General features: G+C 35.3%; 2 protein-coding genes across 8 annotated transcripts in view; one reads left to right on the forward strand and one right to left on the reverse strand.

Annotated features, from left to right (window-relative positions):
* Positions 1–25,422, reverse strand: part of LOC105214400 (calcium uniporter protein, mitochondrial) — a 127,205-nt gene that overhangs the window by 29,164 nt on the left and 72,619 nt on the right. For 2 of the 7 annotated variants that reach the window (XM_029041807.2, XM_029041806.2), the window contains exon 1: positions 48–521. The exons of 3 other annotated variants lie outside the window; for them this stretch is intronic. In XM_029041807.2, coding sequence (XP_028897640.1) covers positions 48–363 — 316 coding nt within the window. In that variant the 5' untranslated portion in view covers positions 364–521. Of the gene's footprint in view, positions 1–47; positions 16,785–25,422 lie in introns of those variants that run through there. 2 more of the 7 variants (XR_008470784.1, XM_029041811.2) reach the window with 2 other exon arrangements.
* LOC105214399 (protein javelin) overlaps positions 1–25,422 on the forward strand; it is a 58,502-nt gene that overhangs the window by 8,043 nt on the left and 25,037 nt on the right. The window lies entirely within an intron of this gene.

The raw sequence follows: 25,422 nt of genomic DNA on the forward strand, positions 1-25,422 counted from the left end.
GAGCACATTCTTTTATTGGTCATACCATAAAGTAAGTAGAATAGTACCTGCTTTTTTAAAATATCGATAATTTCCACGGTTTTCATCTCCTCCCTTCCCATTTCCATTTTCACAGCCACCTCTACTTCCACTGGCCTTTCTTGAAACACGAAAAGGGTTCGCTGTTGACACGAAAAGTTGACAATTCTTGGCAATGGATTGCCATTTGTTTTGGTTTTTGTATATCATGAGTTCGGATATATTTGATATTTTAAGTTTAGATATGTCTATAGTCTCAAAGAAACGAACTTTTCCATTTATTTTCCGTTTTATTAAAGAGTCGAATATTTTTTGTAGTCCAATTGCGTAAATTAATCTTTTCATTTAGATCACTTCCAACTTCAGATTTGTCACGCACTTCACTCTCTTTAAGGATAATACAACGAAATTCATACAATAAAAGAAAAAAACGATTTACAGAACCCGTCGCAACATTGACATATTGCAATTACAGAAAAATTGAATAGCAAAAGACATTTTGAAACAAAACAAAAATTATTTGAAGTGTTGTAAAAATATTGAATCTTGAAGTATGACACAAAAAGATCTTCTGAGGAAAGATAAAATTATTTGAAGTTTTAAAAATGACAAATAATATTTGTTGCCTCGCAACTGATAGACACTAAGGTGATCGTACAATTACGCAACTTATTTTGTTGTAGTCAAGGATAAGGTCGAAAATTATTATATCGGGCATATCTTTGCGAACGGAAGGTGAGGACACCATTATTATATGTTTAAGTTCTCGAACTAAGTTGGGCTATCTTATTCACCACCTGATATTTATGGTGAAAGGTAAACCGAAAGATGGAAAATAATCATTTTGGAATTAATTTTCAGTATAATGATATCTGGTTGAAACTTCAAATATGTGGAGTTTTACCCGTTAGTTAGTACATCTCTCTGAATTTCTGTAAAACATCTGTGATTTATCGATATTTTTGTTTAAATGTTATCTTTAGGCACTGATTATTTTTGGATATCTGGACTTTGAAAAGTTATAGTCCGATTTCGATAATTTTTAAGTGAGCGATGCCACAGTGCACAAGCAGTATTGAACAAAGTTTTATTCCGATATTTTTATTGTTTGAAACAGAGAGAATTCTAAATTGTGTTATATGAGAAGTAGGCGTGGTTGTTAACCGATTTAGCCCATTTTCCATCCGTAATATTAGGGTGTCAAGTTAATATTGTGTACTAAATCTTGTTTAAATTGGTCGAGTAGTTTAAGCCACGCCCATTTTTAATTTTTTATCTAAATTTTAATTTTCCGAACGTAAAGTCGTTTTCCGTTGAGTAATTCTCAGCATAAGCTTTGTATGGGAGTGAGCGTGGTTATTTTCCAGTGGTCCGATCTTTCCAATAGTTTCAAGAATTACAAACAACCGTTATATGAACAAAACTATAATACTCGCCTTGCAACATGTTGGGAGAGTAAAAAATAAAGAAATCTAATAGAATCTAAGTAGAAAAGATTTGTATGAATTAATTAAGGAATGAAGATTTGGAAGTATATGATTTTTTTAACTTTCTAAATCTCCAGCACAGATATGAAATTCCACGGCCGGACCCATTTGGGTAGTTGTGAAACAAACTTTTGAAAATATGTATGTACATATGCTTGCCTCATACCAAAAATAGCATTTAATACTTCCGCAACAACGCAGTGATAGGTGTTTAAAAGGCGGATAATAAAACTAAATAGAGACCCATCGCATAACAGCGTGTAGATGTTATGTGGTGCTAATGTTCGAGCCAAATTATTGCAGCACAGGCAATTTTTCATGCCAAAAGCGATGAAATGACAATTGCAGTGATTCAATGAAAAACAAAAACAAAACGAAGAGCTCATAAAAGAGGTGCCAAACAAATTGGATCAGCAGCGCGCAAACGCAACTACGCGCATCCAAATGAACTCTATGCTGCATTACGTCACTCCTATGTACATATGTATGTATGCGCTAATGTAGTATGTATATGTAAAATTGTTAAAATAATTTTAAAGTAACTAAAAACACAATGACATGCAAATAAAGATGGAATGAAAGAGCTAAAAATGAATGTTGCAAGAGCTTAAAACGACCTTCCCGGCCACAAACAAGCCGCATCAGTTACACTAGCATAATAAATACATGCATACATATGCATATGTACGTACATACAAATACATATGTACTAATATGAGTGTATACCGTGAGTTCAATGAGACGACTGTAGCTTAAAATCTTGTGCTATTATACAATATCGTCATAATGCGAAAGATGGGTCAGGGAGCACGCAATTAAAGTGTAAAGTGTTTAGAGTCAGCTGCGGGAGCAAGTGATACTCTGTGCTTAAGTATGTGTGCAATGTGAATCAACCTAATGATTCAAAACACCACAGCGACAAGAATAACGAAAATAGGTCTATATAGTATATGGGCCCTGGGGTAATACCTGGACCGATTTCAATTGTAACCAATCTACATTATTCAAAATTTTACGTTCTTTAATTTTGCTAATATATCTCACATACTAACCGATATAACGTTCAAATAAAATCCACCTGAAGTTTGAAAATCCGAATATGAAGTATATGGGGGCTAGAGGAGATATTGACTTGATTTTGTAATTTGTTGGCACAGAGGTACAATATTAAAGATAACATATCTCTTTAGAATTACTTTAGCATATCTGAGATATTTACCTATATTTTCAATAAAAAATTAGCCGCAAACTTCGGTTCTTTCAGGAGCTTTGAAAAGTTATGGTCCGATTTTTATTATGCCTATGCCACATTAGAAATTAATTATATATTGTAAAGTGAACGAAACAATTAGACTTCAAAATTGTGGTATATGGGAAGAGGGCGTGGTTGTGAATCGATTTCGCCCGTTTTCAAACTATAGCATTGGTATGCCAAAGAAATAGTTCGAACCGAATTTGGTTGAGCAGTTCTGAGATAAGGTAAAAAGCCAATGTTTCATTATTTTATTTACAAATTCAAGTCTAATCTTCTTTTATTTTGGGCCATAACATTTTAAATCTCTTCCTCCGTCACGTCTATATCTCTATGGATATTCAAGCGAGCCCTTCCGTTCAGGCGTGTTTCTCCAGTTTTATTTCTTAAATATGTTTTAAGCCTGCGAATTGATTGGATTGTTGCTCCAATCTTTAAAAAACGATGCACTGTTTTGAAAATTTTCATTTGAAAAACAAATAATAAGTAAAGTTGTGTATCTAATTCAGACCAGTTTTTATACTCTCGCAACAAAAGTTGCTACGAGAGTATTATAGTTTTGTTCACATAACGGTTGTTTGTAACACCTAAAACTAAAAGAGTTAGATATAGAGTCATATACATATACCAAAGTGATCAGGATGACGAGTAGATTTGAAATCCGGATGTCTGTCCGTCTGTCCGTCAGTGCAAGCTGTAACTTGAGTAAAAATTAAGATATCTTGACGAAACTTGGCACAAATATTCCTTGGCACCATAAGAAGATCAAGTTCGAAAATGGGCAGAATCGGACCATTGCCACGCCCACAAAATGGCGAAAACCAAAAACACATAAAGTGTCATAACTAAGCCATAAATGAAGATATACAAGTAAAATTTGGAATAAAGGATCGCACTAGGAGGGGAGATATTTGGATGCCATTTTTTTGGGGAAGTGGGCGTGGCCCCGCCCACAAATCGGTTATTTGTATTTAACTCGCAAACTAATAAAGCTATATAAACCAAATTTTCTGCAGTCGGGTCTCATACATACCCCACTACACACCATGAAAATAGTTGAAATCGGATAATAACCACGCCCACCTCCCATACAAAGGTTAGGTTGAAAATTACTAAAAGTGGGTTAACTAACTAACGAAAAACGTCAGAAACACTAAATTTTGCAGAAGAAATAGCAGAAGGGAGCTGTACTCAGATTTGTTTACAAAATTTAAAATGGGCGTGGCGTCGCCCACTTATAGGTCAAAAACCATATCTCAAGAACGTAGATAACGGAAAAAAACTTTACACAATTAGTGCATATCATCTCTGGCTTCACTTGCGAAAAATTTGTCGAAAACGAACTTTTCAAGGCCCCAGATATCGAACATGATGAACTCAGCGCCTAATTATACATTTTAACCGAAAATATGGGTAAATCTCTCAGATATCTCAATTTAATTCAGAGGAAATTGTTTTCTTATAATAGTGTGTCTCTGTTCCAAAAATTTTTAAAATCGGGTCATAACATTTCCATATACCTCATTGTAGGTTTTTCAAAAGTAACTTCTCCTAGCTCCCATATACCTAATTATAGGTTTTTCAAAAATACGGTGAGCTTTATTCCGCATATATGTATTGGTTAAATTTCTTCAATAAATTGCGAGAGTATAAAATGTTCGGTTGCACCCGAACTTAGCCTTTCCTTACTTGTTTCTGGTTGTTTTTATTAAAAATATAGACATTTTAGTTAAGGCACTCAAGTATTTTTTTGCAAATAGCATAATTTTTTTTAATTTAAATTTATTTCACAACAGTTTGCTCATGGAACGAAAACTGAAAGTCATAATAAATGAGTTTTTAGTTTTCCTGTGTTATGATTAACAATAAACTCTAAAAAAATAATAGAAATTATTGGTGACTTTTCAGTTCAGAACTAATTTTCAAAAGAAGTCCATTTTCGACTCACAATTCCCCTTAAATCTAAAAAAATCCAGTTCAGCAGCCACAGAGTTATAAGGCAAAGTCCAGTTTATATTTTTCTGGGTTCTTTAATTGGCCTACATTCCCACAACTTTTTAATACTATCCAGATACAATAGGTTTGTTTTTAGTTTAACATTTTCATAGTTTCAAAAAATTAAATTCTATCAGCAGAAAAGTATCAAAATTCGCCCCTGCCTGCCAATCCCATTCCCCTTTCAAACATTTAACGAAACCTTATTGACCATTAATTCTGGTCTTACGCCGTCTCATCGCCACTCAGCCATAACCGTTTTCGTTTGATGCTGACGCTTCTCAAATATATCCATTTTATGTTTTGCAAAGAGCTAATTTCAATTATATTGGCAACTGTGGTCCGAATATTTATCCAAACGATTTTAGCACAGGTATCATAGCCAAGCAAAGCCATGCCGGCCGCCTAGCATCTATGTATGTATGTATGTAGTTCTGCAGAGGTGATTGTAGCTGGCAAAGGCTTTTGTGCAGGAGCAGCAAGTGAAACGAACTGAAAAATGTTTTTCAAGGCGACATTACCGCAACGACAATGAACAATCAGTCAAACAGCACAATTTTTCGCCACAGTTATCATCGCTGTAATCATCAATGACATGTTGCATGCCACCAAAACAAAAAAACAAAAAAACAAAAAATTAACAGTTGGCTCATAACATACTACTCATATGCATAATTAATAGCCGCATACGCGTATAATACGAAATCGTGCTCAAATGCCCGTGTGTGCCTTAAAGCGTACATATGTATGATGTGAGTACACCTGTGAGTATACCAGTGAGTGTGTTTGTTGCGGCATGCGCCGCTTTTCACACATTTAAGCACATAATTTCCACTCAGTCAAAGCAATCTTTAGGGCCGGAAGCGCTTTTGTTTCGCACTGCGTCATAAAAGCGTACATCTGTATGGATATAGGTATGTATGCGAGTGTGTGTGTGTATGTAACAGGTCGCATACGCAATCCACCCGGTGGTGGCCCTTTGAATGCGAATGAATGAGCAACGGCGACAGGAAGTTTGTTTATTCAGTCGTGCCGCTGTCAACTGCGCTGTCGGCCGTTTGAAATGTAACAAAACGTTGAAAAGCATAAAGCGCGGAATTTCCACTGAAGAGTGGCTACAGAAATCTCCAAACATATTTACCAACACATACACTCAAACATAAATAAAAAGTTAAATGTGTCTGTGTGTGTGGTAGAGGGGGGGCGAGCGTTGTGGGCATTCCTCCACATCAGTCTCATAATTACTCGGCAATCACTCGCACCTGTTGAATGCCCCATTGAAAGCCATTCAGCTGAGTTGTTGTTGTGTGTACTTACATACGTAATGAGTACATATTATGCATTATGCAAAGTGTTAGATGCAGCGTGATGTGTTTGTTGTTGTAGTATTGTGGTAAATTACTTTGACAGCAAATGCACAACAATGAGTGGTGCAAATGACAACAACAAATGGAAATCGACTTCTATTAATGCTTGAGGGAATTCCATCAAATACATAACGATTATGTTCGCTGCAGCTTCGTCCATCCGATTTCGATTAGAATTTGTCAAGTTATTGTTCACTCTTGGTGAAATTATTATATTTTCAGAATAACAACAGCCGAACGATGTTAAACCAACTCTCAAGTTTGGTGGTGGTTCCATAATGGTGTGGAGCTGCATAGTGAGCCAAGGTGTCGGGCTCTTTCTCAAAATTGTTCTAACTATGAATTCAAAATATTATTTGTAGCCTTAAGATCTCCAGGCTTAATTTCGGACTAAAAAACGGCAGACGTTATATTGCAACAAGGTAACGACCATAAACATACCGACCATGCCTAGCATGCTATCAAAGAAGAAATATGTAGAAATATTGTTGACAGCATGTCAAGTCGTATTGATATTCGAAAAAGACAAAATATAATCGAAAAGAATACTATTCAAGTTAGTTCTATATATTACACTACATAACTCTCGGATGGGTAAGACCAAACTAATTTTTTCCGGCAGATTGAGTGATAAGTAAAAACAATATTTTCCGATTTTCGAAGTTAGCCTGTAAAATCGAAATATTTGGATTCGAAGTTCGAAAAAAGGACTTTTTAAAAAAGTCTTATTAAAGATTATACAGGATATAGCTGCTAATCCAAAATATAGATAAAATCTAAAATTTTATCTTAATTCAATGTTATTTAATTCTTTTTCGTCAAACTTAGATGACAGATGTTGTAAGAAGTCCAGTAATTTTCGATATATTATATAATTTTTTTTATTTTTTCGAAGATGAAACTTTGACTCTTCAGAATAACTCCGAATACTAATATTCCAAAATATTCATAAACCATACAGTTTACCTAATAATCATATCTTCTTTGCTCGGCTCAACTAAGTATATGACATTTAATTTTTCTTTACCCGAATTTGACATGTATGTCATGTTAAAATTCAAAAGTAAACAAATTTCAAACAAAAAAATATTTTTTGAATGAATAAAAGAAAATGCCGAATACTTTCTGCTTGTGCAATACAACTCATGGAAGCAATTTACCAATGTTTTGTGCTCAAACTGACAAATTGCAACAAATTTGATCAAAATATATTATATTGTTCAAGATAAAAAATAAACCATCAAATACATTAATTGTTTACTACTTTATTGTCTAACAAGGGTATGTCAATACACTTTGGGCTGGACAACAAGGCCACCTTTTATATGTAGGGCTTTTACTCACGCTTACTAATTCGGTTGAGCAATGAATAAACGAATAGTTTTAGATATTGTAAAGTTTTAATCAGGAGTAAAAGTTATTCAAAAACGATTTATATTTTAGATTAAAGATTCAAAGTTAATAAGATAGTATTCGCGTCTTTTCGTCGAGCGTCTTTTCGTCTTGCTTGCTTCGCGTCTACTCTCAAAACTCTCCGGCTCTCTTGTGCTCGTTGATGTAGACTTTATGTATTGTATTTAAGGGTTACCAGCTACGTCGGGGTTACCTCAATCCCACAATTCGGCCATCCTGCTGCGCATTCGCCCTCGAATGCGTCGTCATCATCAGAATAATTTACCCATGGCTTCATAAATTCTGCACAAGTTGAAGTTCGTTTTGGGCCTTCACACACGCCAGCCTTAATAACGTCATACGAATTGTTGGCCTTTACCTTAACAACACGGTAAGGACCGAAATATTTTGGCTTTAGCTTGAGCCCACCACCAAACTGCGTGCGTTTTACAGCAACTAAATCGTCAATCTCGTATTTTTTAGCTTCTTTGCGTCGTAGGTTATACGTTTTTTTGTTTTCGTCTTGTATTTTCAAAATCTGCTTTTTTGCTTGTTGTCTGAGTTCATCTCGTTGTTCTTGATATTGTAGACGTATTTCTTCTTGTATAAGGTTTTTAATGTTAAAATCGTCGGTTGTTCGCATCTTTACGCCTATTAGCAATTCAAATGGAGTCATGTCGATACTTCGGTTATAAGTAGAATTAATGACCTGTTGTACTCTATCTACAAACTTATACCACTTTGTCGGATCGCTTTTGCTCAGTTTCGATAAAACGCTTGTAATGACACCAATTAATCGCTCCACCTGGCCATTAGCTCGAGGTAGACCGGTAGTTATTGTTGTGTGCTGAATATTTTCTTCTTCACAATATCGTCGAAAATCGTCGGAAGTAAATGCGGATCCACGGTCAGATATAATCTGAACAGGACTACCAAACGTTGTATTTTGTAATTTCAAACGGCTAATTGTTTCTTGTGCTGACGTAGTTTTGGTTGGATATAACCATGCGAATTTTGTAAACGAGTCGATTACTGCGAAAATGTGCTTATATGACTTATTTGTAGTCTCCAAAGGACCAAGAAAATCAATATGGTATGTATGAAGCGGCATTCCTTCTTTAGGAATTGGGTGTAATTTCCCTTCTTGTTTCCCTAACTTTCGATTTGCGACAATACATGCAACACAATTGGCGATGTGCATGCGTATCTTTTCTTCTATTTTTGGAATAAAAAACTCTTTACATATTAGCTCCTTTGTCTTCTTTACGGCGAAATGGCCTTTTTCGTGTGCACGTCTAATTACGTCTCGCTGCATATGCTTCGGTACCACAACTAATTCGACATCATCAACTAACTTATGAAGAATGCCTCCTTTTTCGAAATAATCATTGTATGTCTGCTTTTCTTTAATAATTTCAGAAATTGCTCTTAAGTCTTCGTCTTGTTGCTGAGCACGTCGCATGGAACTTAGAAAATCTGCATCTGCTACAATCATAACTGGGTGACGACTGAGGGCGTCTACGTGCCTCATTTGTTGACCACTTCGATGTTCTACTTCGTAATCGTATTCTTGGAGGAATAATATCCATCGAGCTACCCTAGTACTCAAATCCTTTTTCTCTAACGTTTTCGTGAAGGCGTTACAGTCAGTGACAAGTTTAAAGTGCAAGCCTAGCAAGTACACTCGAAACTTTTTCAGCGCTTCAATAACGGCTAAGATTTCAAGTTCATAACTTGAGTACTTTCTTTCTGCGTCGGAAGTCTTCTTACTACTATAATAAATGGGATGCAACTGGTTGTCATCAGGGTTTATTTGAAGGAGTACTGCCCCATAACCGTCGATAGAGGCGTCAGTATGAACTTCGGTTTCATATTGCTGGTTAAAAATGCCCAATACTGGTTTCTCGCTTAACATTTTCTTCAATGTCTCAAATGCTGCTATTTGTTCGGCGCCTATTTCAAACTTTTTGTCTTGTTTAGTCAAATCAGTCAAAGGTTTCGCGATTATGGAAAATGAAGGTACGAATTTTCTAAAGTACCCTGCAAGACCCAGGAAACTCTGCAACTGTTTAATATTTTTCGGCAATGGAAACTTATCCAGAGCATCGATTTTGGATGGCGACGGCGAAATTTTTTGGCTCTCTATAACATGGCCAAGAAATTCTACGCGTTTTTTCAAGAAATGACATTTTTTCAAATTTAGCATAAGTCCATAGTCTTTACATTGATTAAGCACTATTTTTAGATTGCACATAGCTTCATGTTCATTTTCGGCAGGTATTATAATGTCGTCTATATACGGCAATGCAATATTACGTCGCGAAAGATCACGAAAAATTGCGTTAACGTGTCTTTGGAAAACACCAGGCGAGTTGGACAAACCGAATGGCACTTTACAAAACTGGTATTGTCCACCATGCGTAACAAAAGATGTATATTTGCGGCTAGATTCACACACGGGCACATGGAAAAAACCGTTTTTTAAGTCTATCGTACTAAATATTTTCGCTTTTTGTAAACGATCTAGTTGGTCTTCTATTAATGGCAACGGAAAACGATCTTTAATTATAACTTTATTAATTTGCCTATAATCTATGCACAATCGGTAATCACTGTCTCGTTTCTTTACTAGTACTACAGGGCTACTAAACTCCGATTCCGAACTTTCGATGATACCGTCGTTTAGCCACTGTTCTATTTGATCATCCACTATACATCTCTGCGTTAATGGAAGTCGTCGTGGTCTAAATGATATAGGTGTTTCATCCCGTACCACAATATTCATTTCAATGTTTGTTGATTTGCATTTCTCCGGCTTATAATTACATACTAGATCGCGCACTTCTTCTTTTGCTAACGTACTAGCACTCTCGTCAATGTCAATATCAGTTGTTGTTAGCTCTACATTCATCATAGGAAATACCACTTCACTTTTCAAGCTATTTTTCTTTATGCAAAGTCCATCACGATTAATGTGTATTTCGGCTTGAGAACAAAACTCTTCACCAATTACTAAGTCAATGTCCATACACTTGGCAGATACCACCAAAAAATTTACGCGAAACAGTTCTTTATCTACTTCGATTTCAATGTTTAGTTTTCCAATTGGTTTTATATTATTTTCAGATTTTCGTTCACCAAAACCTACTAAACGAATGTTTGTTTGTTCTAGCACAGGTTTACCCAAAGAATTGTACACACTCTCGGTCATTAAATTAAACTTGCTGCCTGTATCAAACAGAGCAATATATTTTTGATTTTGGATAACCACCAATTTGTTCATGATATTATTTTTTCCACATAAATATCGCGTATTACTTTTGTCAATTGTTGATTTAGCTTTTGGGCAATTCTTCGAAATATGTCCAAATTGTTTACATTGAAAACATTTTGTACCTTTTTCTTTATCTTTGCACTCAGAACTTTTGTGTCCCTTTGCACCGCAATTATAGCAAGTAAACTTATCTTTCTCGTATTTGACTACTTTCTTTTCATCTACTTTTAGTTCACTGTTCTTCCTATTACACTTTTGCATTGTTTCGTATATTTTGATTTTTTCTTTAAATTCTTTCAAATTATGTGCGCCATATAAAACAGTTTTGTTTATATTAATATCGCGAATACCCTCAATAACATATTGTATTAGAACATTTTCTTCAATATTTCCACGCATCGCGAGCTCTTTCATGCATAAAAAATACTCTTGTACACTCTCTTCTGCTTTCATATTTCTTGCGCTTAATTGTTTGTGTATATTCGCACTGTTAACAATAGTTTTATATTCTTCTGCTAATGCCGATTTTAGTTTTTGCCAAGATGTTATTCCCCGTTCGCTTTGGATAAATAACTTAGCCAAACCGCGTAATGATTTCTTTGCAAATATAAACATTTGTAGTTCATCCCAACCCATTAAAATTGCTGTCTCTTCAAAATCGCTTAACCATACTTCAACAGAAATATTTTCGCTGCCGTCAAAATGTCGAACAGAATCTTCGACGTCTCTAAAGTTGATTGCAAATCGTGACATTTGTGTCGGCGTTACCGATGTAGTTGTTTTTGTAACTGCTCTCTCGCCAAGCTCGACGTTCTTCTCCGCATTTCTCCTATGTGTTTGGTTATTCTCGCTGCTTACTGCATTCGTTCGTTGTGGTAATTCGAAAATGCTATTACTCGCTGCTGTTTCGTCAAAGCTACGCATAATATCTGCGTCATCATTTTCGATATCGTCGTCAACTCCACCTTCGTCTTCGTCGTCGCTGTTCTCGTCGCCTTCTGCTGCAGCACATAACAATGTTGCGTTCTGCAAATTTCGAAAAATATGCAGCTTCACATCGGCTACATTGCCACTTAAACCCAATACGTTACAAATTGAATTTAGATCATTGGCCGTCAAATTGTTTTCGATGTATGCAAACTTCTGTTTGCAGCGGTCGTCGTTCTCGTCGAATTGGAATCCTGTAAATTCTCGTAAACGTTGTCTGCTCGATCTGTCTCCATCTGATTCGAATACAAATTTGTGCAGAGCTTTTATGCTCTCTTTTCGGGCTGTACGCAGCTTTGCTCGTACAAATTCAAATTTTTGCAAACTGGTCATTGTTGCTATTTTACGCTTTAATTTTTGATTTCTAATGAAAATTATATCGTTCAACCCACTCGCGGCGGCGTATATAAATGCGGCAATTTAAATAAATACTTTTCGCACTATCGGTTCATGTAAAAAAAATTTTTTTTTTTTTTTTTTTTTCGGATGAGCCCCCAAATATGTAGGGCTTTTACTCACGCTTACTAATTCGGTTGAGCAATGAATAAACGAATAGTTTTAGATATTGTAAAGTTTTAATCAGGAGTAAAAGTTATTCAAAAACGATTTATATTTTAGATTAAAGATTCAAAGTTAATAAGATAGTATTCGCGTCTTTTCGTCGAGCGTCTTTTCGTCTTGCTTGCTTCGCGTCTACTCTCAAAACTCTCCGGCTCTCTTGTGCTCGTTGATGTAGACTTTATGTATTGTATTTAAGGGTTACCAGCTACGTCGGGGTTACCTCAATCCCACATATATATTTTTCCAAATAATGTGCGGACTTTCGGTAGACATAAAAAGTTTCACATTTATTTATTTTTTTTTTTCAAACACTTGATAAAGATCTACGTAGTTACAAGTAAGTACTGCTAGTTCCCGCAGGATAACATCGAGTGCAGCAAAGCCGAAATGACCAGCATAATAGTCGGCAATAAATCAGCGCGGACAGAAATACTTACATGTATTAGGCGCTGTAGCACTACAAAGATATCTTTGTATTTGCACAAGTACGTGTTTGCAACAAATGGAGTGCATTACAACCGTGATTGCTTGTAAAAACTTTCTATGTATATATTTAAATATTTATTAACCATATAGTCAAATTAACTAGTTATAAAACGTTTAACAACTAGTACAAAGCTTAACTAGTCAGTTGGATTTTTCATATAAGGTAGCGTTTCTTTCGTGTAGATGTACGTCGAGAAGAGAATTGTCAGAAATATACCGCTTCCAAATAAATTCAAAACAGGTATATGTATATGTAACTATATAGTATTTCAATTTGCTCAGTTAGGAAAATCTTGCAAATTTAACTATGTTCTTTTTCTGAAAACAATCTAAAAACTAATTGGTATAAATCTGAAATAATTTGCAGAATAGCATAGCTGTTTACTAGTTTTTTCCGAACTAGTTTCTTATTTCACTGCGGAGCACTTTATATTCGTATGTACATACTATATATACTTATTACGCATATTGAAATATAGAACCTTGTACATTATGTTATTTATTATATGTACTATATTTGGCTCATAAACAAACGTTAGTAAGCACACACTTAGTTACTCTTTGGTTCGGTTCAGCGCGCATTCTATACAAAATTGTTTTTGTTAGTATTTTTTTTGTAATTTTTTGCCAATATTTGTATCGTTGTTTTCACGTTATGAACCACATGCCCCCAATTGCCAGCAGAATACAATATTTGCAGAATATTTTTTATTTGATCTATGCAGATAAAAGCTTATAAAAGCAATTGAGAGGGCAGTCGGATAATTCCGTGGATATTTTTGAGTAACATTTTTATTCCAAATTTGCCAGACACGACCCTGTGGCTTTTTCCTATTTCCAAAAATAAAGAGAACCGTAAAGGGCCGTCATTTTACAAGCATAAAATTGCTGAAAGAGCCAAAGGCTATCCCAAAAATCGAGTTTGAGAAGTGCTTCGACGATTGCAAGAAGCGTTGGCATAAGTGCATAATATCGAATGGAGACTATTTTAAAGACGACAACATTAATATAGACGATGAATAAATATATAATATAATTACAGTTATTTTTAGAACACACCTCGTACAATGCACACATACCACGTTTTGGTTTTTTGATTTTTTTCTCTCTCTCGTTGTTGACGCTGATGTCTCGCAGGCTTTGGTTTCGAATAAGCGGAATACACCTACTGGAGAATATTCCAGCAAAATTTTTCACAGAAGCTCAATAAATAAACAATTCAGTTTGTTAAGCAAGTTACTGCAACGCGTTGGAGTTGCAACGATAGCTCTGCTGAATAAAAACTGATTGTATTCAAAAATAAACTTGGCTAAATGGTAGACAGCTGCGCCAAGTTATATTTCAGAGGAAACATATTCTTTATATTAAATCAAATTAAATTGTTTAATGAATTAGAAGGTAGATCAAAAGGTAATCGCTATTAAAGTGGGGTATACGATTTGAATTGAGGGCAATATATACATATGAATAATATCGTAAGCCTAATGTTAAACAAAAAACATTTCTCTGAAGAATGCTTCATGAAAGCCTCTTCGTAAATTTTATTTAAAGTATATACATTTTCTTGTAGCATCATCGGGTCTTCCATAGTCTTTATACAATTTATGTCTTTTATACTTTTCTGTTTAGATTTGAATATTATGGTAATACTACTCGAACCATTTTTCTGTCACAAAACGTAAACAACATTTTAGAGAGAAACCTAGGGGAAACTTTTATCTAGTAATAAAATAATATTTATACATATCTTTCAATTTCTGAAGACACTTTCAGAAACTGACTACATTAATCGCTTTATTTGTATTTGAACTTAGATAAACGATTACAACGATTCGTATGGAATCGAGTATTGTGTAGCTCGGTTTTTCAGCTATTTTCACAAAGTTATTTAATGCCAAGGCATCAAAATTAGTATGGCTTGACACAGGGATTTGGGATATGTGATAATATTCTAATTAAATTTTAAATCTATGATAGAAATAAAGAATTTGTTAGCAACTATCGAAAATGGTAAAAAAGTAATATAAAGTGTAAATAAAACCAATTAATCAAATTAACGCTGAGTGTCATCGAGTACTTTGTAAGCCAACAACGAATTCAAATATATAGATAAATCTCTTTGATAATTTCGTTTCATCCAAAACATCTTTACAAAAAATCTGTTGGCGCTTGGGTTCATTAAACTCGCTTCCCCCTCAATAAGTTGTTACGTGATTACCAAATTTCCTTTGCAAAGTTATGGAAACGTATAAAAACGCTATGAATTATCATAATGCAAATTTCAAATTGTTGAAAACACGTATTTCTTCACACACACACACGCGCCAGCATGTAAATGTCACGAACTAAACTTCGAATGCAGCGATTACTACTAGAAAAAACAACGTGGGAAAGCCAATTTGCGTATTTTTGTAAACAATTTTTTTCTTGTAATGAGTGAAAAGTGAAAATTCGTGCTGGTGATTTATGAGCAGACGGACAAAGCAAATGGAATGCTTAGCCGAAGAGCGGTGCTTTAAGAATATTTTCAAAATAAAAATTAAGAAAAAGCAAAAACAAGCAACAAATTACAACAGCTTTATTTTTATGGCCGCTCTTCAGCAACTGTCATCCGCTGCCAACTATAGCGCTGCTGCTCGGTTTCGTCGCTGTCAACAGCCAATGTTGTAATGCTGCCACCGACCGAGTTGACACGAGTGTCACTGAGTGTTTGGCAAGAAAGACTCAGCGCTTCATAATGCCACACCGAAACCGAAAAGCAACAACAACAAGCATTGCTAATGTCTGCAGTGGTAGTGGCTGGCGAAGAGGGAGCTGAGGAGCGCTGAAGGTGAACTTAGCTTGCTGGCGGCGGTTGAAATTGGATGAGTCAAGCCGAGCTCTGTGGAAATTTGTAGATCGCTCCGCACACAGCCGCAGCGATCATAGGCTTGCCATGCACGCATTTCCCCAATGTGGCGATGGTGGTTGATGGTAAACTAATACACGGCGGCGTCAGAGCTGAGCTTTGGTTGGAAATTTGCTAAATGAAAATATGAAGTCCATGCGTGTTGACTCAAATGTTTGGTCGCCACAGTCCAAAATGAGACGCGAACGCGGCAACAGCAAGCAGCGGCTTTAAATTGATTTTGAAGTGATCGTGAGCGTGAAAATGTAAATGGAAAACTATTTTAAATGGAAAATTAATTAAAAATAAATTTTTTTATGTGCTGTAATCCCAAATCAGCTGCTGAAAATCGAATGTAAACCGCAAATGTAATTTAATAAAATACGACTTTATTTAGAAACTGTGCTGCCACATATTTACAAATCAATTACATTGTGTTTACTTGTGTACATAGCGTAAATTGAATTGCAGTTTGCCGAAACTAATCAAGTTCGCAATCGAGTGAAATAATTGCTGGATAAATAAACAAAGTAAGCACAAAGAACCGTCTTCTGCACGCGCAACGCCGTCACCGCAAAAAATCGATGAGATTTTGTGCACAAGTTTAATTGCCACATTCGTTAAGCTGGCAGTTTCGTTGTGGTGGCTCTTAGTGGGTGGCGCTTAGTGTGTGTGTTTGTTTGAAAATCAGTGTCGCCGACATTTCGTGTCAATATTGATGTGGCAAAGTTTGCTTGCCGAAAAGGTTTCCTCCTCTGTATGAACCAACAGATTTTAATAATTCAGCATTGCAATTTCATGCTCATTACGCTCGTCGAGAAACACAAGCGGCTGGAATTGTCATTGACGCGGCTGCCTGCTGTGCTCCGTTGACGGCAACTTCACTGGCGCAGTTTGCTTCACTTGCTCTGGTAATTCAATTTGAAATGTTTATTCATTACTTTCTGTTCTTTTTGTTATTGTCACATAATTTTGAATTAGTTTATGAGAACTTAATCAGTTTAACAGCAGAATATGCAACAGAATATTTAAATAGAATGCGTTGCATATAATCTGATCTTAGTAGTATCTTTCTTAAGTCGGGTCTGGTAATAAAATAAAATAAAATAAAATAAAATAAAATAAAATAAAATAAAATAAAAAAAATAAAATAAAAAAATAAAATAAAATAAAATAAAATAAAATAAAATAAAATAAAATAAAATAAAATAAATTAAAATAAAATAAAATAAAATAAAATAAAATAAAATAAAATAAAATAAAAATAAAATAAAATAAAATAAAATAAAATAAAATAAAATAAAATAAAATAAAATAAAATAAAATAAAATAAAATAAAATAAAATAAAATAAAAAAAGATAAAACAATAAAATAAAATAAAATAAAATAAAATAAAATAAAGAAAAAAAAAATAAAAAGAAAATAAAAAAAAATAAAATAAAATAAAATTAAATAAAATAAAAAAAAAAATAAAATAAAATAAACTTCGAGAATATTTTTTTTTAATCTGTTCTGGAAAATTGGTTGTGGCAATCAGTTGATGAAACCAACTCTTCTTTCTTTCTTATAAAAAGCAAAAGTTTTTGTGTTTCTTATAAAAAGCAAAAACAAAAATATAACAGCTGATCGGTTATCGAGTAGTCGTCGTTTTTCTAATTATTATTTTATAAAATCTCTCTACAATTCCCACTCTAAATTCTTTTTTACGCTTCCTATTACTAGTCTCTTGTAAACTGACAAGAATCATGTACAAAAGCGCTGGTGTCCTTTAAGTGGGTCAGAACAGTAGGTTAATGATGATGTCGAGTTTGCTGTTGCAGGAGGAATTTAGGCCTAAATTCAACTAGATATAGGGATCTAATTAATTGCTCTTGAATTGAGTATATTTAGGAATAAGCTAATGAACTGTCTAACAATACTCAAGCCACGTACACGTATTATTTTACAGTACAAAGTTAAGTTCAGTTATGTTGAGCTTGCTTTATTCTGTAGGCCACATTACTTGGTATTATAAATCAAAATCGTTGCCCTCTAAAATACTATAAATACAGAACTATGATTTTTATTTCACCAAGTATTGACAGGAGAAATTGTAGTGTTGTAAGTGTTCTCGAAAGAGTTGTAAGTTTTCGAAATGTGTGATGAGTAAGAATATTAACTTCAAACAACTTACAAGTTCTGTTTGCCCATTAGTGAACAGATAAAAAATATAAGAGAAAGCTCTCTGAGAAGAGGCTGTTTCAAGGCTTTGTAGTTACCTGACTCTTCTGAGCAACTTCTATCTAAAACGCTTTTGCAGATTCGTGTTTCTCCCATTACACTTCAAACTTAGAATGATAAATCATATTTAAAAAAAGTCTGGCTAATTGTAAATTATGGAAATACGTGCTGTTTTTTGTTTATAATAATCTTAAGCATGAGTTGTTAATTGAAACTAAAAAAATATGTAAATTGCACAAAATCTTTTTCTGAAACCATTTGATATCTTTTTTAAATTAATTAGGGATGTTTGTGACATTGCTTAATTGGCAATAAATTGTGAATAAATAAATAAAGAGTATACATTTTATTTACATGTTGACAACATTTAATGGCATTTATAGTAATTGAAGTATTCCATGTCAGTCGCAACCACAAGATTTTCATTTCGCAATTGCCACAAATATGTAGGTATATTGTAAAGTATGTAGCACAAATGAGTTATTTGATGTATTCGTTAAGCCTTAACTTTCATAAATTGGCGAATTGCATTCATAAAGCACATTAAATATATTATTTAAACTAAATGAATGAAGTTGTGTGAAATTTTCGCAAACGAAAAAAGTGAATTTTAAATCAGTTGTGGCAAATAAGTGTCAGTTCACATGCGATGCAAATATATACATCATATATGTATGTATGTAAATATGTGTGTGTGAGTGTACATATGTTTGCATGTGTATTTAATAATTCCAGCGCCTTTAGGAATTTTCTATGTGCAGTTAACAATTGCAGTTTATGTTTTTAATTAGTGTAATGCAATTTACACAGTTAAAAGGCACTAAATAATGTTGTTGCAATTTTAATATTGCTGTAATGAGAAAGATACCGTAAAAAACACTATTGCCACAGCTGTCTGACTAAAACGTAAATTGCCAGCTATTGGGGCATGCAACAGTGCATGGATTAGAGTAATTTGTCTGCAGGCGATTGTTGTGTATTTAATAGTTTAATTTTTGCATAAAAAGTCAAACGAAAAAAGTTGCGAACAAGATTTTCGACAAATGGGTGGATTAAAAACTCTGAATTTTTCCAAATCGAAAATAATGATGAGCAATATTAGGACTAAAATTGTTCGGTGAATTAAGCCTTTTTAAGTATCGTAGTGAAATCGAATGACCTAGAAATACTGCTTAAATAAATTTTTGTGTGTCCACATTTATTGTTATTTATTTGCTTTCTAAAGACACATTTTCTATAGAATCAGAACATTAAAAAAAAATCAATTACAAGCGTCCTTGAATAGAAATACATATTATATATATAGACGAAAACAAAAGATTATTGACCCTTCGGGACCTCGTATAACAAAAAACTCAGCCACGACTAAACCAACTTGTAATGGTAAGTTCTGAATTGAACAGCATAAAGTTAGGAACGAAATATTTGTATTTCCATTTAGGAGTTACGTTAATAAAAGTATGCCCATTATTTCTCTACGAATAGTAGTATTAACATAATTTTAAAATTGAACCGAAATCACCTTACCCAATCAACATTTTATTATGCACTCGGATTTTTGTTTTAGGCTCTTTGCGAAAAGCACATCAAAAACCCTTTATTAATTCTTTATAAAGTGTCACTTCCAAATATCATATTAGACACCAATTTAGACAATCATATTATTTTTAAAATCAATGTTGTGTTCTATAACTGGCAGAATATATTGGCGAAACTCCAACAAATGGTATTGCGCAAGATGTTTACAACGATTGAGAAAATTAAGGTCCCAGATATCAACTATATATGTATGTATATACATACTAGAGCTCTTGGTATTCGACTAATCGACTAACCGAATTAACCGAATAGGGCATTATTCGAATAATAATATTCGGTTTGCACTATTCGGATAGTCGTCAGTCATCGACTATTCGATTAACCGCTCATTTTCGACTATTCGGTTAACCGTTCGTTGTCGACTATTCGAATAGTGCAAGTTCATTAATTTTCTTATTTTTATTGAAAAAAGTGAAACAATGAAACTAACAAAAAACTCCCAATTTTTTTTGACTGTCATACCAACACTGTTGTTGTTTCACATGCAAAATTAAAATATGACTGATACAACACTGCGTGGTATGTTTCTTGAGTTCGCTATTCTATACCCCTACCCACTTGCTGCCGAATTTTTTCGGTTGTTTGCGGCATATGCCTAGTACTGCACTAACCGGTTACTTTTTGGAACCGGTTTTTTTTGGGACACACTCGTGGCAGTGTGGGCGGTCGGTGGGTGGGGCTTTGGGCGTTTTGGGGCAAAACTTCGACGAGTGGGTAGTCGGTTTTCTGTGAAGAACCGGTTTTTTTGGGTCGGTCAGTGGTCGGTTTTGCTCGTGCCCTTCTGCCCGAACACTTCCCAACCGATTTATTCCACACATTATATACATCTATCTGGAAAATACGGACATATATCTGGTTTTGGCCTTAGCAAAAATCGCTGTTTTTTTTCATTTATTCGAATAGTGACAGTATAACTATTCGAATAACCGCAGTAGAACGACTATTCGAATAGTCGGAACATTGCGACTAACCGAATAGTGCTAACCGGTTAATATTCGTACGAACGGTTACAAACCGGATATTCGAATAATCGGTTTTCAGGTTAATCGAATAATTTTAAGAGCCCTAATACATACATAGACTATGGTTCAAAATTTTTTTATCAGTCTCAGTGAGCCTTATAGTTTCAAGTGGTGTGAACCCACGTTACATCGGTGTTGCATTCTATGGTTTGTAATTTGTCAAACATATATTGTAAACACAACAGTAATTGCAATTCACAGCATGACCATTTACAATAACAAAAACGACGTTTTATTGCAATTCCATATGAAATCAGTCAAATTAATATACAATCATTTTGACAATTGCCCACGCAATAAATAAAATAAACATATAAATATAAATATACATATATATTTTGTAAACTTAATACATATGTTTCATCAGTTTTAATATAAGTGAATTTCGAATTTGCTTAAATTGCGAGCAAGGGTTGTATTCTATACTACATATATACGCTGTAAATTTTTTTTTTTTTTTTTTTTTTTTTTTAAATTGCAACTAGTTTATAGCAGAGTAAATGGCTTATTAATAAATATGTGAGAGGATAATCTTGCGACAATGTTCGCAATCTAATTCATTTTTTTTGAATAGATTAATATTTAAAGTTACTGCAAACAACGCAAATACCGTTCGTATTTCAAACGTTCTCATGTATAACATTAAAAGTGTCAAACTTGACGATAAAGTTGTTAGTTGTCAGATTGCAACACTAGGGTTGCCAAATCACGAAATATAAAAGCCTACCTGCGTACAATTTTGTTATACTCTCGCAACAAAGTTGCTAAGAGAGTATTATAGTTTTGTTCACATAACGGTTGTTTGTAACAGCCAAAACTAAACGAGTTAGATATAAGGTTATATATACCAAAGTTATCAGGGTGGGTCCGCCCGTGCAAGCTGTAACTTGAGTAAAAATTGAGATATCTTAATGAAACTTGGAACACGTGTTCCTTGGCACCATAATAAGGTTAAGTTCGGAATCGGACCACTGCCACGTCCACAAAATGGCAATAACCGAAAACACATAAAGAGCAATAACTAAGCCATAAATAAAGCTATAGAAATAAAATTTGGTAGAAAGGATTGTTCTAGGAAGGTGCATATTTGGATGGAAAGTGGGCATGGCCTCGCCCCCCACTAAGTTTTTTGTACATATCTCGTAAACTACTAAAGCTATATCAACGAAATTCTCAGGAGTCGTTTTTTCAGACATTTCCTTATATAGTCCAAAAATGGAGGATATCGGATTATAACTACGCCCACCTTCCATACAAAGGTTATATTGGAAAAGACTAAGAATGCTTTAATTCAGTAAGGGAAAACAACAGAAACCTTAAATTCCATTGTAAAGAAGGTACAGAAGGGCTCCATATAAATTGGTAAACAAAATTTTAAGTGGGCGTGGCTCCGCCATGGAGTCAAAAACCATATCTCCGAAACTACTTGACCATTATCAATAAAATTTGGTTTGTAATCCGATGAAATCGGACCATAGGTTTTCAAGGCCCCATATATCGAACACGAGGACCTCGGTGCTTCTAACCTAATATTATGGTTTCCAACTTTCAATGGACTTTATACAATATATATGACGAATATGTGGGTCAAATTGTGTATTATATAATATAAATAAAGTTAAATAAATAAATTGCGAGAGTATAAAATGTTCGGTTACACCCGAACTTAGCCCTTCCTTATTTGTTTTTAATTTAAATTGGTATTAGTCTTCAAACACTGAGAAGTTTTCACGCTGCCCAGGTTTTCGTTGGCGAGACTAAAAAAGTGTTTGCTTTCAATTGAATTACTCCAATTGAATCTCTTGTGTTCTTTTAGATGTATATACTTAGCTCTAAGTTATGGGGACCCATTTGTATATTAACTACAAGTAGAAAAATATATTTATCTATAAAGAAAAATAGGCCCTATCACTGCCAGCCGTTTGGCATTACTATTTTGACAATGGAATGAGCACAGTAGCGTGAATTCAGGTGGTGGTGTGGGCTTGTCAATTCGCAAAATGTTGTATGAAATTGGCTGAAAAACTTCAACAATTCAATGCGGCGATTGCGAATTAATCAGATAGGAAGCTCAAATTGCAGAAATATTGTTTGTGTACACACACAATTGCCAGATTGCATGAGAGGGGGCACCCATGGCAATATATACTATATATGATTGTAAATATGTAAGGGCTACTGGCGACAGCGACACTCGTCAGTTGCGTTCCAAAATTACTTAAATGAATTTATTATTGCTTTTTGTTAGCGGGAGCATGCGATTTCGTGGCAATTGGCAGGTAACAACACGCTCATGTGTGCATATCAAATATATTTACATATTTACGAATAAGTGTGATTGTGCTAGCCAGTATTTGGGTCGCATTTCCATTGCACCAATTCGTTGCCGCTGGCCAAATGCGTCACAAAAGCTGCAATCACACGCACACACACATCTGCATTTGTATGTATGTGGATATGGTATGCACTGTGGGTTGCATTGTTTGGACGCGTGTTTTCATATGTAAATTCAATACAAAAATTATTGTGCTGGCAGTTCATTGGCATCCGCATCGAGCGTGGCTTATTGTGCGCGCTGCAGTTATGACAAAGGGCTTGCTCGCTTCCGAAATTGGCATTTAAATGTTCACAAAGCTCGCTTCGAGCACGAATAAACACAGATATACATATATATATATATACCTATATGTGTGTATGGTATGTACATATGCAAATGATAGGCATAACTGGGCGGCATTGTTTTTATGCTAATTTATTATTTAGATAGCAGAGATTAATGATATTAAAGCATTTCCATTTATTTCGCTCAAACTAAATAAACTCCGCCGTCTGACAACATCGCAAAAATTGGTTACCATTCTGAGTATGAATATTCTACTGTAATTTACACTAACTGTTTTAATATTTGCAATTTAAACATTTCGCTTATTGATTAAATGTGTGCCTGTCTTTGAAAATTAAGACCAGTGGATGGTAAATGATTGTGCCGAATGAAACAGAATTTTTACAGCTTTCGATGTAACAATGTTATATATTCTACTTGCCTTTAATTTTGATATATAAGTACAGTGATCCTCGCTTAATAAGTGTAAGTGTCTTTCCCGCTTTAGTGCCTCAAAGGTGTTACATCTTTAGCAGTAGCACTTAAGCGGGGATTACTGTATATAGGAACTGATTACGCGATTATAGCCGAATCAATAATAGTGCGCCACTGTTTTTCTCGCAATTTGGCGCCGATTGTAAATTCAAAGCGAAACCTCCAATTTCCAAATTCCCCCAAATTCCAATCGTCTTTCTTCCGACCATATTCTGCAAAGAAGCTGATGCATGCACCTAATCAGTTCTTTGCCGCCGGCGCTTTGTTGTTCTTCAAGCGGGTAATTGCTATTCGATCTGTTCCATCGTCATTGATTGGGGAATCGAGTTCGTCCTCTCCTGCTTTAGCACTTTCACTGCCAGCAGGTTCCCTAGAAAAACCCAGTATGCCCTGGACATCAGTTACCACATTATCACCTTCGTTGCTACATGCTCCGGTCTTCAAACCCTCTGTAAGTCGCTTCATCATTTCACACAATTACAGCATTACCCTTGTCGGCCAGCTTCTCAAGCGCTTCGCATTGCAGCCTCTTTCCTCTTCTTTGGATATGTATGTATGTATGTGATTGGCGTTGCAACCGTTTAGCCGGTTATAGACGAATCGACGATAGTGCGCCATCTCTCTCTCTCCTTCGCAGTTCGGCGCCAGTTGGAGATCCCAAGTGTAACCAGGTCGCTCTCCACCTGGTCCCTCCAACGGAGTGGAGGCCTTCCCCTTCCTCGGCTTCCTCCGGCGGGTACTGCATCGAACACTTTCAGAGCTGGAGTGTTTTCGTCCATTCGGACAACATGACCTAGCCAGCGTAGCCGCTGTCTTTTTATTCGCTGAACTATGTCAATGTCGTCGTATAACTCGTACAGCTCATCGTTCCATCGTCTGCGGTATTCGCCGTTGCCAATGTTCTTAGGACCATAAATCTTGCGCAAAATTTTCCTCTCGAAAACTCCTAGTGTCGTCTCATCTGATGTTGACATCGTCCAAGCTTCTGCACCGTAAAGCAGGACGGGAATGATAAGCGACTTGTAGAGCTTGATTTTGGTTCGTCGAGAGAGGACTTTACTGTTCAATTGCCTACTCAGTCCAAAGTAGCACCTGTTGGCAAGAGTTATTCTGCGCTGGATTTCGAGGCTGACATTATTCGTGTTGTTGATGCTGGTTCCCAGGTATACGAAATTATCTACGACCTCGAAGTTATGACTGTCAACAGTGATGTGGGAGCCAAGACGCGAATGGGCCGACTGTTTGTTTGATGACAGGAGATATTTCGTCTTGTCCTCATTCACCTCCAGACCCATTCGCTTCGCCTCCTTATCCATGCGGGAAAAAGCAGAACAAACGGCGCGGTTGTTGCTTCCGATGATATCAATATCATCGGCGTACGCCAGGAGCTGTACACTCTTGTAGAAGATTGTACCTTCTCGGTTTAGTTCTGCAGCTCTTATAATTTTTTCCAGCATCAGGTTAAAGAAGTCGCACGATAGTGAGTCACCTTGTCTGAAACCTCGTTTGGTATCGAACGGCTCGGAGAGGTCCTTCCCAATCATGACGGAGCTTTTGGTGTTGCTCAACGTCAACTTACACAGCCGTATTAGTTTTGCGGGGATACCAAATTCAGACATCGCGGCGTAAAGGCAACTCCTTTTCGTGCTGTCGAAAGCAGCTTTAAAATCGACAAAAAGGTGGTGTGTGTCAATCCTCTTTTCACGGGTCTTCTCCAAAATCTGAGATTCCAATCGTCAGGCATGCTTTCTTCCGACCATATTCTGCAAAGAAGCTG

This window comes from Zeugodacus cucurbitae, chromosome 4 (assembly GCF_028554725.1).
Source record: "Zeugodacus cucurbitae isolate PBARC_wt_2022May chromosome 4, idZeuCucr1.2, whole genome shotgun sequence".
NCBI classification, from domain to species: Eukaryota; Metazoa; Arthropoda; class Insecta; order Diptera; family Tephritidae; genus Zeugodacus; species Zeugodacus cucurbitae.